Raw genomic sequence first — 17,064 nt, 5'->3', positions numbered from 1 at the left:
GCCAGAACACTGAGCTCTATGCAAAACGTGTTATATGGGTATGACTGCGATCCTCTCTAACCCCCTTGTACAAAGCATTATGTAATAAACCACCAGGTTTGGGGTTTTTTTTTTTTTTCTGTAGACAGCTTTCTCCCTGCACAGCAGCCAATTAACTTTAATTGGCTAGAATTCTTGGTAGGGAGGTCATTTTGTTGCCACCTGGCCACCAGCATGTTTAGGGTTGGTTTCCTTCTCTACTTTGCTCAGATCATATTAATTCTTAATCTTCCCTAAGTGAAAGCAACAGGCATTTGCAGAGTTGTCCCTGCAAAGAAGCAAATAGAATGAGTCTTTATTCATTTAAACGGCATCATTTGATTATGTGATAGTTCAGTCCTATACTCTGAAATGTTGTCAGTTTAAACAAAACTGCACCAGTGGAGAATTAACTGCTTTATTGGATCCCGCTCTGTGCCTCTACTTTCATGTTACACATAATTTGAACAGTGTTTCTCCTCAGAGAACCTTTATTAGCATTAAAGGCTAAAATGTCTGATTGATAGCATTTTTTTCCTCTGATCTTCCAGAAATGTGGACATGTTTATTTTCAGCCTGCCAGTGGATAGTTGATTTTTTTCAGAATTAGAAATGAGTAGATGAGGTATAGACCCATATACGTATACTTTTATGTGAAAGCGTATTCCCTCATTCCTTAGACTTCAGCTGGGCCTTCATCACTGACATCATTGCCAGATTAGCTTAAGACCTCATAGCATACTTTTTTCTGTTGTCGAAAAGGGCAGAATCCCAAAGCTTAGTCTTCCACAGTCATTTAAGTCGTGTATCCAGGCTGGTAAGCATAGTTCTGTGCCCCTTAGTCACCCAGGAACCCTTTCAACCAGAGGATAACAATACATCAAACTTCAGATGAATCCTGGTTCCCATACTGTCAGTGCCTAATTGTGCTTAGAGTGCAGAAAATGAACTATGGGGAATCTCTTTCTTTCCCCAAGTCCAAGTTGTAGCTGTACTCATATCATCCTCCTCTACCTCTGGCCTTTGAACTTTTCACACAGCTAGGGCTCCCTTGCCAGGGGTAGGGTTAAGGCTCACACTGGGGTCCTCTTGGCTGCCACAATAGACATTTCATTCCTATCCTCCTCACCCCTGAGGAACTCACCGAGAACAATAAAAGCTGATAAACCAGATAGTAAAAGGTTAAAAAAGAAAATGAAACTAAGGACATTTTTAAAGATCTAAGTACATTAAGGAGGGCACGTATTGCATGGTGCACTGGGTGTTATACGTAAATAATGCATCATGGAACATTACATCAAAAACTAAGGATATACTGTATGGTGACTAACATAACATAATAAAAAATTATGATAAAAAATAAAGATCTAAGTACAAAGATAAAAATAGAATACAGCTATAAACCTTCTTAAATGCAAAAAAATGTAATTAAAAGAGCAAACAATACACATCTAAGACAGACCGATGCATAAGGAAATTAACACATAATTATCAATATGACAGAGTTGAGACCAATATCTGAGACATGCCAGTAAATATGAATGGGCTGAACATCTATTAAAGAAAAAAAATTTTATGGCTCACAAAACAAGAAGCAACTGTATCTGTATACAAGAATATACCTAAAACACCTATTCAGAAAGGCTAGAAATAGAGATGGACAAAGGTATACCAGGAAAATGGTGGGAGGAGGAGTAAGCCTGATCTCAGACGAAGTAAAAATCAAGCTCCCCAAAACAAAGAAGGCCTTTTAGTGCTAAACACTACAATTCACCGTGCAGATGTGATACTTACGAATATTTATACACTGAATAACACAGCAACCACCTTTGTGGAGCAAAAACTATGGAAGAGTCAAGGAGATGTAGGTAGAAACACACTAATCATAGGAGGCTTTCATACACCTCTCTCAGTATCAGACAGATTAAGTGAACAAAAAAATAAGTGAGGAGATAGATATAAACAACTTAAGCAGCTTAGTAAGGTACGGATGATGAATATATATCAAACTTGAAATGATATTAGAGATAATAGAGAATAAACCTTCTCAAATGTCTATGGTACACACACAAAATATGATCAAATATTAAGTCACAGGGGAAACAGTGATTTCCATTATTACATGGACATAATATAAGCAATACTCTGGTCACAGTGCAGTAAAATCAGAAATGACAAAAACAGAAAGGTCCTTTCCTATGGAAATTTAAAAATTTAATAGAAGAATAAACAACTCTTGGGTGAAAAGGGAAATACAAACTGAAATCGTAGATTTTTTAAAATAATGATAGTTTAAAACATTCCATCTCAGTTGTTTGCTCCATATCTTAAATTATATGATAAGAAAAAGGAGGCAAGCATTGTTCCACCTACTCTTGATAAATTTTCTTATAAAAATTACTTTATCAATGTTTCTAATGTTTAATTACAGCATGCTAAATTATTAATTATATTTTTCATTTTTTATATACTTACAGCCAACAATAAGAGTTTCTAATATTTTGACCAAAATGTTTAAAGGTCATAGAAAAATCATAATTTTCCCCATTAATTATTGAGGTTGCTGTTCACAGTTTCCACAAGCACTGTCATTTCTCTGGCCCCACACTTCTGTGCAAAGTAGAACTGCCCATACTCTGCAAGCCCCTGCAGAAATAAATTTGAAAAACTATCCAGTTAGTTATCCAGACAGATAACTTCCTATGGAAATACAGATTACCAAAAGTGACTCCATTAGAGGTAGAAAGCTTAAAGTGATCAATTTCTAAAGAAGAAGTAGAGAATATTATTAAGCAACTACCCCACAATGAAAGCACCAAATCCAGATGGTTTCCTAGGGACCAGATAGTCCCAATAATTCTCAGGTTATGCTAGAGCACTGTAACAGAACGAAAATGTTCTAACGCCTCTTATTTTTTTTCTAATTCCTTTTATGAAGCGTGTATAACACTGATACCTAAACCTAAAAGACAAAGACAATTTCAAAGAAAGAAAGGAAACTTCAGATAAATATCACTCATGAATATGATACAAAAATACTAAATAAAATATTAGAAGACAGAATACAATACCATATTTAAGAAATGTATCATGACCAAATGACATTCATTCCAGAAATACAAGTTTGTTTTGGTATTAAGAAATACAATATAATCGGGTGCCTGGGTGGCTCAGTCAGTTAAGCGTCTGCCTTCAGCTCAGGTCATGATCCCAGGGTCTTGGGATCGAGCCCCACATCAGGCTCTCTGCTCAATGGAGAGCCTGCTTCTCCCTCTCCCTCTACCTGCTGCTCCTCCTGCTTGTGCACACGCCATCTCTCTCTCTCTCTGTCAAATAAATAAATCTTCAAAAAAAATGCAATATAATCATACAGCATATTAATATATCTAAGGAAAATAATTATATAATTATTCTCATATACACTGAAGAAGCCCTTAACAAAATTCAATACCCAAGCATTCAAAAACATTCAAGGACAAAGGAGAACTGTAAGATAATTTAACATAGATACTATAGATATACAGTAGTCTTCAACCTAGTGTCTTAATGAAGAACACTAGAATCATTTCCCCCAATTTCAGGAAGAAGGCAGGTATTGTCGACTATCCCCATTACTATTCCAAATATTAGTACAGTATTTGCCAATGCAGTTAAACAAGAGAAACCAATTAGAGACCTAAGACTAGGTAAAGAAGATGTGAAACTCTGCAGATGATATGATAATATATCTAGAAAACCATAGGAAAATCAATGATAAAACTAACTCAGGCAATAAAAGAATTCAGTGAGGTAGCAGGATATGAAGTTAACATATAAAATCAATAGCTTTTATAAACAGGATATAAACATGCCGGGGCATGTCGTGATGTAGGAGATTAAGGAAATACTCAAAAAACAACGGGATGTGTTGAAAGAGCACAGGCGCTAGCCAGCCTGAAAGAGTTCCCAGTGATCAAATGTAGAACAATTTGAGCAACAACAACAAAAAATAATACTGGATTGTAACCCAAAGAGTAAACTAGATATTCACAAGTCTATAGTGATATAGCTAAATAATTGAATAAATAAATAAGGGGGAAGAAGGAACAGATCTTTCTTACAGAGGAATTCCAATTAATAAATGTAGGAGGACTGAGGGAAACAGAAAATCACCATTTGGATACCACAGTAATAATTCTTACAGGCAAGATATCCACCAGTGGATGCTAAAATTAGCTCATGACAGTTTGAGGAGAAACAGGATGTTTTTATAATCTTAAAGTATCTCCTCTAAGATGTTTATTAATTACAAAGGGAAATACAATAACCTAACAGTGGAGAAAACCAGCAAGACACTACGTTAACCAAGTGATCAAGTTTAACATCACCACTGATAAGACATCGGCATTATATGTCCCTGATACAATGGAACGAAGGACACAGCATCATTTCTGTGGTATTCTTGCCAAATATGAGTAACTTTAATCATGAGAAAACATCAGACAACCCCAAATTGTAGGGGTAGTCTCTAAAATACATGACCAGTTCTCTTCAAAAGTGTCAAGGTCTTGAAAGACAAAGACTAAGAAACTGTCACAAATTGGAGAATACTAAAGAGACATGACAGCTAATTGCAATGTAGGATCCTGGACTGAATTCTGGAACAGAAGGATATTAACCAGAAAATTAGTAACATTTTAATAAGGTCTGTAGATTAATTAATAGTATTGTAGCAATGTTAATTTTCTGGTTTAGGTCGTTGTACTCTGGTTATGTAAGATGTTAACATTAGAAGAAACTATATGAAGGGTAAATGGGAGTTCTGTACTATTTTTGTAAGTTTTCCATATGACTAAAATAATTTCTAAGTAGGGACACCTGGGTTGCTCAGTCAGTTAAGCATTCGACTCTTGATTTCAGTGCAGGTGGTGATCTCAGGGTCATGAGATCCAGCCCCGCGTCAGGCTCCACACTGGGCATGGAGCCTGCTTAAGAGTCTCTCTCTCCCTCTCCCCCTACCCCCCTCAAAAAAAAACCATAATTCCTATCAAAATCTCAGGAAGAAAAAAAATTAAGATGTTAAAATAATTTCTAAGTAAATAAAAAATAAAGTGATGCCTAAATAATTAGAAGTTATCAGAGGATACTTAAGCTGGTTAATTTGAGAGAGTTAAGGATTGTTTGTTTTATGCAATGTTTTAGAGTAACGTGTATTGTTGATTTAAATTCAAGGAGCCCTAGAAAATAATTCAAGAAGGATTTCTTTACTCTTTATTGAATCCAGAACAAACTGGTTTCCCTGTCAGTACTTCAGACCCTTTCCAAATAGAAGTTGACCTGGCCATTTAGGAAGTTAGAGGTATCTCTTGTTGAAGAGCAGATGAGGATAGTCTTTTCAAAAGAACATTAAATGGTGTTAGTTCCGCATTGATGGTCTCCTCAAGATGTATACTCTGTCTTCTCAGGTATTCCGGAAGGACCTCATCAGTGCCATGAAACTTCCAGATTCTCATCACATTAATCCTGACAGCTATTACCTCTTTGCGGATACATGGAAGGAAGAATGGGAAAAGGGAGTCCAGGTACCAGCCAGTCCAGAGAATATTCCACAGCCTTCCCTCAGGTATTTGCATGCTTGTACCTTTGACTTAGGGAATGAATGCTCTTACGGTTATCTGTGTGTTTGTTGGGGAGAGACTGTGTGGCTAATTATACATTCATAACACAAAGTCTCATACCATGTTCACTAATTCACTCAGACCAGTGGCAGATGATACCAGGCTAGGGTAGGTCAGTAGTTAAAGTCAAGCTCATTTATTTAGGGATATAATATGTGCCCATTCACAGGGTAAAACTATTTGAAGTCCAATCTGAAATTGTGATAAGGTTTTGGAGAGTAGGATTTCCAAGTCTGACTCAACAATCGGTAGCATTTATTAGTCTTTGAAGAGAAGCAGAGCATTAATTACATAAGCTCATAATAATCCTATTAATATATAACCCCATGAGAAGCTGCTTCATTATAACAGGGGCCTCATAGTGATAGCATCTGTAAGTAGAGGGCCAAAACATATAGTTTGTAAAATGCATAAACCCAAATGAAAGGGGATGACTAGAATATCAAGTTGACTATAAGCACATAACCTTCATTTACAAAGACTTGAGAAGAAAGTTTAAGTAGGAGAAGACGGGTTTGTGGAAAGGGGAGAGGGCTTTTCTGCCAGAGGAAGTAGTAAGTTCAGGTCCTCAAAAGTAATGACTGGTTTGGAAGCCATTTTTCCTTACTGGTCTTTGTGTTCCTAGTGCTTTGCACAAAGGCTGGCATGAAATAAAATGCTTGGTATAAGTTTGAGGGAAGAAAGGAATAGAAGGAATAGCACCAGATAAGGGGACTGGTGGGACCAACCTGCTACTTACTATGAGAAATACCTCATTGTACATCTGTCTTTTTCTAGTACGTGTTAGCTTCTTAAAGGGCAAAGATCACGTCCTTGAATTCTGTGCCCCTAGCATCAGGTTCTCAGGTCCTAGTTCATACCCCAGAAATGCTTGTCAGATCACTTCTAGAAACCCAAGCTCAGGCTGTCCACCCACAGAGACTGTCTGTGCTGTTAAGGAAATCTCCCACAGTCTTGCTCCACACACTTCCTCAGCCTCACTAGCTCCATCATCATCAACACCATGTCCTACTTCCTAAAAATCAGAAAAGCATCATGAATGAACACAAGAATCAGACATTTTCATGTCCTTCTTGTCAGTATTTTTATATGCCACAGCAGTAACATTGGGGTCCCCCTCTTCTCTCTCTATATGTGAACATATATGTACGAACAATCATCACAAATAGAGGAGTGAAAAATGGGTAAGAAAATGTGATAGTGGGCACATGAAGGCACAATGCTGTGTGATTAGAAGAGAAAAGAAAGAAAGACGACAAGATGTGACTATAAGCTGCCTAAAAGCAGAGCCCCAACAGCAGGAGGTTTTCAAGACACACTTACTGATATAAGGAGACTAGGACAAAGGAAGCAAAGAGGAAAATGAGTGGATGTTAGGAAAGAAAATGAAGAACCAAATGATATTATAGATAAGAAGGGAAGGGCATAAAAATGAAGAAGGTTAGGGAATAACAGTACGTAGGAAGGGCTAACAAACCTTCTCTTTTAACCACTTGCCTTTCCCATACTAAAAGTAAAAAGATTTTTTCACTTTCTCAAGCACGTGATTGAATGAGTTTATTGTAAGTGAACAGACAACTAACAGGTGACACTTGTAAATCAAACTAGGAAAATGGGAGGTAGGGGGATTTCACTAAGTTCCTTAGTCAAATCAGGTTCCAAGTTTGTCACGTGACCAGCATGGACTTTTATAAATGTGCAACTTGCTTTTTTTAAAAGATTTTTAAAATTGAGATATAATTGATACAAATTTTTTTATCAAGATAGAATTCACATACCATAAAATTCTCCTTTTTAAATTGCATGGTGGTTTTTAGTATATTCACACTTACGCAGCTCTCACCACTATGTAAATCCAGAACATTTTCATTACCCCAGAAAGAAACCCCACATCTGTTAGCAGTTACTCCTCATTTTCCCCTTCCCCTGGCTCCTGGCAGTCACCGTATTAGTCTGCTCAGGCTGTCATAACAAAATACCACAGACTGGGTGGCTTCAAAAACTGAAATTTATTTTCTCACAGTCTGAAGGCTAGAAGTCCAGGATCAGGTTGCCGTCAGGGTTGGGGTCCAGTGAAGCCTCTCTTCCTGGCTTGTAGACAGCTACCTTCTCACCGTGTTCTCACATAGCCTTTCCTCTGTGCAGATAGGGAGAGACAGAAACAGAGAGAGACAGAGAGATGGAGATCTGGTGTCTCTTCCTCTTCTTATAAGGACACCAACCCTATCAGATTAGGTCCCCACTCTGTGAACTCACTTAACCTCTGTTATCTCTTTATAGGCCCCATCTTCAAATTAGTCACACTGGGAGTTAGGGCTTCAACATAAAAATTTTGGGGAGAACACAATTCAGTTTATAACAACCACTAATCTTTCTTTCTCTGTGGATTTGCCTTTTCTGGACGTTTCATATAAGTGGAATCATGCAATGTATGGCCTCTGAGTCTGACTTCTTTTACGCAGCATTATATTTTCAGGGTTTATCCATGTTGCAGTATGTATCAGTATTTCGTTAACTTTTTATGGCCAAATAATACTCCATTGTACGGATAAGACCACATTTTGTTAATCATTGCTAGATGTTTGGGTTGTTTCCATGTGTTAGCTATTATGAATAATGCTGCCAAGAACATTCTTGTACAAGTTTTTTTTAAAGATTATTTATTTATTTGAGAGAGAGAGTGTGTGTGTGCGCACAAGCAGGGTGAGGGGCAGAGGGAGAAACAGACTCCCTTCTGAGCAAGGGGTCTGATGTGGGGCTTGATCCCAGGACTCCAGGATCTTGACCTGAGCTGAAGGCAGCTGCTTAACTGACTGAGCCACCCACGCGCCCCTGTTGTACAAGTTTTTGAGTGGACTTATGTTTTCATTTCTCTTGGGTATGTACCTAGGGGTAGATTCACTGAGTCATATGGTAGCTATATCTTTAACATTTTGAGGAACTGTCAAACTGTTTCCCAGAGTATCTGCATGTTTTACATTCCTACCAGCAATGTATGAGGGTTCCATTTTCTCCCTGTCTTCACCAATACTTGTTATACTCCGTCTTTTTTATTATAGCCATCCTAGCAGGTCTGAAAGTATATCTCACTAAGTTTAATTTGCATTTGCCTAATGGCTACTGATGTTGAGCGTCTTTTCTTCATGTGCTTAGTAGCCATTTGTATATTCTTTTGAAAGAGAGCTTTTCTACTTTATTACAAAGAGAATAAGACTTTATGTGACTTTCTTTCTTCCTGTGAAACACTGCTGTTCAAACAGCCAAAGTGAATCATCTCAGTTTACTTCTTTATGTTCCATCACGTTCACTTAGGAATAGATGCCCTCAGCTGCTGCAGATCTGACCTGTTGTGAACAAGGCAACAAAGTCCCCTGACCAGCCGTTTTGGAATGTCCCATTTTTATATAGTGCATCCATGTATACCCCCTGTATATATTTTCTTTGGAGAAATTATTCAGATCTTTCCTCCATTTTAAAAATTGGGCTATTTGTTTTTTATTGTTGAGTTCTCAAAGTTCCTTACGTATTCTGGATATAAGTCTCTTATCAGATACATGATTTACAAATATTTTCTCTCCTTCTGTGAGTTGTCTTTTCACTCTCTTGGTGGTGTCCTTTGAAGCACAAAAGTTTTTAATTTTGATGAAGTCCAGTTTATCTATTTTTTTCTTTGGTTGTTTGTCCTTTTGGTGTCATAGCTAAGGAATCATTGCCTAAACCAATATCTTGAGGTTTTATACCTGTTTCTCCCAAGAATTTTATAGTTTTATCTGTTACATTTGGGTCTTTGATCCATTTGAAATAACTTTTGTATGTGCCCCGAGGTGTTAGGGTCAACTTGATTTTTTTGCATGTGGACGTCCGTGTGTCCCTGCTCTTGTGTTGAACAGGTTCCTTTTTGAAAGTGATAGACACTGAACCCCAACCCCACACACCTTGGTTCCATGAGTCCCTTATAAGCCAGGCAGCTGTGGAAAAAAACATAGTTCTTGAATCACCAAGAAATCCCAGTTTTATTTTTTTAAATCCTCTCTCTCACAAATCTACCAAGGTGACTTTTTAAGAATTTTTTCCTATTTTGAACGGAGATGTTGATTTCTCTACTTATACTTCACTCTGTCCCAATATGTTCCTTCCCTCCCCCACCACCGTATGACAGAACACTGTGTTCCTTTTTTATTGGTTAATTTTATAACGTTTTGTGTTAGTGTTTCTTTTGTATGTCTTCACTGTTGTTATTTTCATAGATTATAAAACTCCTAGAAGTTAGGGAGGTGCTTTGTAACAGTTTTGTTATTTACACAACTGAGAGAATATTTAAACAGTTTTTGAAATTAAAAGATAGTAGCTTTATTCTCAAAAGCACAAATAAAAGTGTTTTCTTCTGACATAACGGCCAAATCTAAACAAATGTAAATGTTTTATAATGAGACCTTACAATAATTGCTTTTAGATTTAAAACTAGCATCTTCAGTGATCATGTATTACTTTCATATAAAGAAGAAATGTTAATAGTTACTCCATTGTAAAAATTCTCCCCGTCTTCCAAATTTTAAAAATCATGAATCAGTGTACATCAAGAGCATGATGACATTCCTTAATTCTATGCTCAAGATTTTTAATAAAGGCTTTTATAGCAGTTTACAATATGATATAAACAATATCAGAATGTAAAAACAAAAATCTTCTAATACATTATTTTGGATTGGCTCTTCCATATTACTTTTGATAAAATTAAAACCTAATTGGTTAGTTACATTCTTTTCTACTGGTAGAAATCTCACTTCTCTAGAGAAAATATTCTAAAATATAAATCTGCTAGAGAAATGTAAGACTGAATCTAATCTAATACAGTATAGTAGTCACCCACCCCGCATTGCACAGGGGATATGTTCCAGGACCCCTAGAGGATGCCCAAAACCGTGGGTAGTGCCAACCTCTACGTATACGATGTTTTTTCCTATATATACACACCTATGAGAAAGTTTAATTCATAAATTAGGTACAGTAAAAGATGAACAGTTATAACTAATAAAATGTAACAATTTTAACAATATATTGTAAAAGTCATGTGAATGTGCTCTCTCAAAATATCTTACCCTTCTCGTGATGATGTGAGATGATAAAATGCCCAGGTGATGAGATGAAGTGAGGTGAATGACATGGGCCCTGCGACATAGCATTAGGCTGCTGTTGACCTAGTGATACATCAGAAGGAGGATCATCTGCCTCCAGTCAGTGGTTGACCATGGGTAACTGAAACCACAGAAAGGGAAACCACAGATAAAGGGGGACTACTGTAGTTATTTAAGTTAAAACATATATGAAAATATTGGGAAATAACTCTTTACAAATCCTTCTTTGTATTAGGCAAGATAGGCCATTTACTTACTCTAACAAACATCCCCCAAAGTCTCAGCATCTTAACCCAGTGAAGGTTCTGTTTCTTGCACATTTCTCCATCTAGTGTGGGTTAGGATGCGAGTCACCTCTGCCCCATGTAGTCCTTCAGGGACTCAGGCTCTTTTTATGGTTCCTCTATCGGCTAGGTCCATTTCCACTCCCTTCTTTCCCCCCAAAATTCTAAATCCAGTCTGCAAGAAAAGACAAGACAGCGTGGAGGGTTATAGAGGTAGATTCGGGGGGTGCCTAGGATTTGAAGTGGCTTATCCACTCATATTGCATTAGCCAAAACTCACTCACTTGGCCTACCTAGCTGCAAAGTAAGGCTGGGGAGTGCAGTCTTGCTGTGTGCCTCGATAGAAATGAAACAGTTTGGTGAACGCATAGCCTTTCTCTGCTGCTCTTTGATAGTGGCATTACAGACGCAAAGCCACGTGAGCACAGGAACCTTAGGAGCCTTACTGATATTATTCACCACTGTAACCATGTACTTGATGCTGTCTGTGATCTGCACTGCCCAGATTCCCATATGGTCTTAGGACCTTTCCACACGATCTCTCAACAGGATAATCTGACTTCTTATGTAGCAGCTCTGGGCTCCAAGAGTGAGTATTCCAAGAGATAACAAGTGGAAGCTGCTAGTGTCAAGGTCGGGACTCAGAACCTGGCACAGCATTATTTCCACCATATTTTATTAGAGCAGTCACAGAGTTCCCAAACCGAAGGGGAGGGAAGTAGAAGGATGATCAGAGGATTTGTGACCATCTTCAATCTATCACAATAGTAATATTTTTGATGTTTGTATTTCAGTTACTTGCCTAAAACCTACAGACAGATTAATCAATCAGCTAGAGAAACTTAAATACTAATAAACTGAACACTTGCTTTTTATGTATTATCTAATCTACAAGATTGTCAAAATGCATCAGAATTTTATTTCCTGGGGCGCCTGGGTGGCACAGTCGTTAAGCGTCTGCCTTCGGCTCAGGGCGTGATCCTGGCGTTATGGGATCGAGCCCCACATCAGGCTCCTCCGCTAGGAGCCTGCTTCTTCCTCTCCCACTCCCCCTGCTGTGTTCCCTCTCGCGAAGGCTGTCTCTATCTCTTCAAATAAATAAAAATAAAATCTTTAAAAAAAAAAGAATTGTATTTCCTAATGGAATTACAGAAGTAATTTTGGATGTATATAAATTAACTGATTTGATCCCTGGGTGCTATAACAACTGAAAAGGAGGGGACAGTGATACAGCAGAATAAGTGAAGCAGATTCTTTCAGAATCTTTGTTCTGGCTTTCAAACCAGATTTTTCCCTCTGTTGCATTGTCCTTTCTGCAGTTGTCTTGTCTCTTCAGTGTAGTATAGTGTAAGAGGTGTATGTGTGTGTGTGTGTGTGTGTGTGTGTGTGTGTGTGTGTGTGTGTGGTGACTAAGGGGGGGGATACAGACAATTACAGAGCCAGCTTGCTCTGTAAGTTACAGCTGTTTACGTAAGTCTGTTGACTACCACGAAGAATTTTTTGAAAGCAAGTTCAACAAATAAAAATGGTGTTAACTTCATTACATGTTTTTAGGTAGACTATGGATAATTTTTTTACATTAGTCAATAATAAACAAGCTTCAGATGGTTTTTTGTTGTTGTTGTTGTTTTAGGTTTTCATTTGTACATTTAAATTAGTTTTTGTTGCAATAAGGTTCCAATGGAAGGAAAACAGTGCTTCATGTTTGATTGAAAGGAAGCATTTGTTATAATTTGTATGGCAGGCAAGTGGTTGATGTATTTACTGTGTGTATGTTTTTAACATTATAGGTGAAGTACTGACTTATTGTAAAAACAAAAATGAATCAGAATACAAAACATTAACTGCATGGCATATATGCTTATACCACACATATCTACGTATATATAAATAAGTGGGAATGTCCTATAACTTGCTTTTTTCACTTAACAGTATATCGTCAATCACTAATGATACCGAAAGAGGGAATAATTAGATATTCAGACAGGCCCCTATTTCTCCTTCAAATGTAAACACTGAGCTGACCGGACTAGGGAGAGCAGCACTTTGTTCACTAAACTCCAGACTCAAATATATAACCACCAATTCAGCATCTCCATTTGGATGTCCAATAGACATCTTAGACATAAAATAACCCAAACTGAATTATTGATCTTCCCAAAGTAGTCCCACCTGTAGCCCCGTGTTTAACTGATGGCAGATCCATTCTTCCTACTGTTAACTGTCTTTTCAGTCTTTCAGGCCAAATTTCTTAGAGTCATCTTTGATTCTTCATTACCTCATACGCCATATTCAGTCTTTTTTTATTATTTAAATTCAGGTAGCCAACATATAGTACATCATTAGTCTTAAAGGAGATCTTCTCGGCCCTATGTTCAAAAGATATTCAGATTCCACATAGTAAGTCAAAGGAAGAACGGCCTTGATGATGAATGGGAGCTCAAGCCTGCCACCCACTCCACTGCTCCCTTTCATCCTCATGCCTCCCTCACCTCCCCCTGCTCTCCTTGCCCCACTCTCCCCACAGCTCCTTTCCTGTTCCGTTCCATGCGGCAGCAGCCTTCCAGTCTTGCCTTCAATTATGAGAATCAGTAAGAAGCACAGCGTACAGAGCCCTTTCGTACAGACATCTTACTTAAAGTTTAAAACAGCCCTTCGGTGGTTTTCCCATTTACTACTGCCCCCAAACTTAGCAGCTTCAAGCAGCTATGTTATCATACTCATGGATTCCGTGGGGCAGAGCGGGAATGGCTTATCTCTGCTCTGTGATATCTAGGGCCTCATCCAGCAAGACTTGAAATTTGGGGGTGACTCAGTGGCCTGGGGGCTAGAATCATCTGAAGTCTTATTCACTAACATGTCTGTCACCTGGGCTGGGATGGTGTAGACTGTACATGGCTTCACCGTGTGTTTTGATTTCCTCACAGCATAAAAGTCTCAGCACAGGCAGACTTTTTACAGGCCTAAGGCACATGCACGTGTTCCAGTCAACAAGGCAAAAGCTCTATTCCCTTTTATGACCCAGCCTCGCACTTCCCATAGCATCACTTCTGCCACATTCTGTTGGTGGAAACAGTCACAAGCCTTCCCTGATTCAAGAGGAGAAATAGACTTCACCTGATGGGAGAGTAGCAAAGTCACATTGTAGAAGAGCATGTGAGATTTTGAAAATGCCAGCTGTCACCGAGTTTATAATTGTCCTTTGTTTCATAAATGAGGCACGGAGTTTTGTAGAGAAGTTTTGTCAGCCTGAGTGGCAAGATTAACAAGGGGAAACTTGGGAAACTACTCCTGGAGATATTATTACAAGGGCTTCCTATTTAGGTCGCTTTTAAGATACTTATTTCAAGCCTTTAAAAACTCCATAATGACACGATATTTGTGCCGTTTCTGTGCTATTCACAAAGGATCCTAATCCACTCATTAAGAAACGAAGCATAGTCTCTACCTGATCTAAATATCAACCAAAGACACACTGCGGAGTCAGTCGTGCATAAGATACTGGAGGAGGCCATAGGTCAGGTTAGAGTGGTTACAGCTTCCTTTTGTTGCCTCCTCAGTGTCACAGCAGTGTTCACATGGGCCACAAGTAGCTGGCCTACCCCGAGGAGCAGGTGGATAGGCCTTTTTGTCTGTGGAGCTAAGCAGGCACGGTTGTGGGTCCTTTTACCAAAGGGAGGTCACTCAGAAAGTTACGGCAACACTCATTTACATTCAAGCATCCAGTTTAAAAACTGCACTTACTTAACTCCATCCTAGCAAAATTGCTCATACCTCTGGGCTTGTGAGCTTTTGCTGATTTGTTCCTTTGGTCTGGGGACCATTCAAAGAATGTCTGTATACCCAGAATATATTGGCCAGAGAAGAAAATGACCCAGGGATAATCCTGGAATTTCCCCCAGCTGTAGCAACGTTACAGGTACTTGAAGATGTTAAAGCTGCATTTTTTTAAAAATCCCGAAGTAATATTTTTCACTAATTCTCATAGACCTTCCCCTCTGTCATTATAAATATAAAACTTTCTCCTGGGGCGCCTGGGTGGCTCAGTTGTTAAGCGTCTGCCTTCGGCTCAGGTCATGATCCCAGGGTCCTGGGATCGAGCCCCACATCGGGCTCCCTGCTCAGCGGGAAGCCTGCTTCTCCCTCTCCCACTCCCCCTGCTTGTGTTCCCTCTCTCTCTGCCTCTCTTTCTGTCAAATAAATAAAAATCTTTAAAAAAAAATAACTTTCTCCTTGCGATATTTGAATTAACTTCACCTTTTACCCCGTGCATTTCCTTGCCTTTAGTATTACCGTTTCAGACTGTGATATTTTTACTGTCATAGATTCAGTCCTTAGATTCAAGATACATTTGAAAAGATGAGTGACATAATATCATTGTCATCATTATCATTATAAATTTTGTGTTGAAGTATAATATATGCACAGAAAAGTAACTGGAGCATAACTGTATAACTCAGTGAATTTTCATGAATTAAATACACTTGTTTAACTGCCACCCAGATCGAGAAATAGAACATTACCAACACCCCAGAAGCCCTCCTGCTCATACCCAGTAACTGACCTCCCTCTCCATAGGTGACAGTTTTGCCAGTTTTTAACTTCACACTGAGATGAGATTGTTTTGTCCATCATGATGGCTGTGAGGTGTATCCATGCTGTTGCACATAGTAGTTCATTAAGTTTCACTTGTATCATGTTCCATTGTGTGAATATACCGCATTTTATCCATTCTGATCTTGATAAGTATTTGGATTGCTTCCCGTTTTCAGCTAATATAGACATTTTTATTATTTTTAAGATTTTATTTATTTGTCAGAGAGAGAGAAGGAGAGAGAGAGAGAAACAGAGCACAAGCAGGGGGAGCAGCAGGCAGAGGGAGAAGCAGGCTCCCCACTGAGCAAGGAGCCCGATGCGGGGCTCATCCCAGGACCTCGGGATCATGACCTGAGCCAAAGGCAGACGCTTAACTGAGCTACCCAGGTGTCCCAACATTTTTAATTTCTTAGTATACATATGTATACTATTTTGTTACGCATATTCCCCAGATTGCGTTTACTAGGTCCTAGGGTACATGTGTATTCAGCTATGATATCTGCTGCCAAGTAGTTTGCCAAAGTGGTTGTACCAACTCACACTCCCACCAGCAGTGTCGGAGAAGTCTGTTTCCTCCACTTCCTTATAAACACTTAAGTTAATGTCAGTTTTTGGTCAGTCTTTCCAAGTTTAGCCATTCTGCTAGGTAATAGTAATTATGATTTCGATTTGCATTTCTGTGGTAACTAATGAGATTGAAAACCTTTAAAAAGTTTTCTTGCCATCTGGATAGCCTTATTTGGGAAGTGTCTATTCAAGTTTCTTGCCCACTATTTAATTGGATTGTCTGTCTTTTTCTAATTGATTTGTAAGAGTTTATTATATATTGGTGGTAAACAGAAGTTTTTAAATCTCTTCTTTATGGCTGATGGCTTTTATGTCTTATTTAAAATATATTTGCCTTCAGGGCACCTGGCAGGCTCAGTCGGAGGAGCATGTGACTCTCGATCTCGGGGTCGTGAGTTTGAACCCCACATTGGATGCAGAGATTACCTAGATAAACTTAAACATACACACACACACACACACACACACACACACACACACACACACATATGCCTATCCTGAGGTTTCTTCCAGAAGCTTAATAAACATATTAGTTTAATTCAAGAACATTTATAGTCTACCTTGTTCCACAGAGGATTTGAGACAATTGATATGAATAGTTAGCAAAATATTCTTCCTTTTAGAACAAGATGAATCTTGAGAAAAAATTAGATATTCTATAATTACCCCATAGGCCATGCACCAAATAAGCATAGCATATTTTAATCTCATTGTCTCTGGAGAATTCATATGCATGTCTTGTCCTTTTCAGTTGGGTTCATTTCAATTGGAAGCAGGCCTCTGTCAGCAGTTCCCAAATTTTTAGCT

The 17,064-nt window shown here is 38.5% G+C and overlaps 1 protein-coding gene across 2 annotated transcripts in view; it reads left to right on the top strand.

Annotated features, from left to right (window-relative positions):
* JADE3 (jade family PHD finger 3) overlaps positions 1-17,064 on the top strand; it is a 131,899-nt gene that overhangs the window by 84,678 nt on the left and 30,157 nt on the right. For both annotated transcript variants that reach the window (XM_045787436.2, XM_087860278.1), the window contains one exon: positions 5,463-5,620. In XM_045787436.2, coding sequence (XP_045643392.1) covers positions 5,463-5,620 — 158 coding nt within the window. The remainder of the gene's footprint in view (positions 1-5,462; positions 5,621-17,064) is intronic.

The sequence above is a fragment of the Ursus americanus genome, chromosome X (assembly GCF_024610735.1).
Source record: "Ursus americanus isolate L20-20 chromosome X, mUrsAme1.1.p, whole genome shotgun sequence".
Lineage (NCBI taxonomy): Eukaryota > Metazoa > Chordata > Mammalia > Carnivora > Ursidae > Ursus > Ursus americanus.
This window is presented reverse-complemented; position numbering and strand designations above follow the sequence as displayed.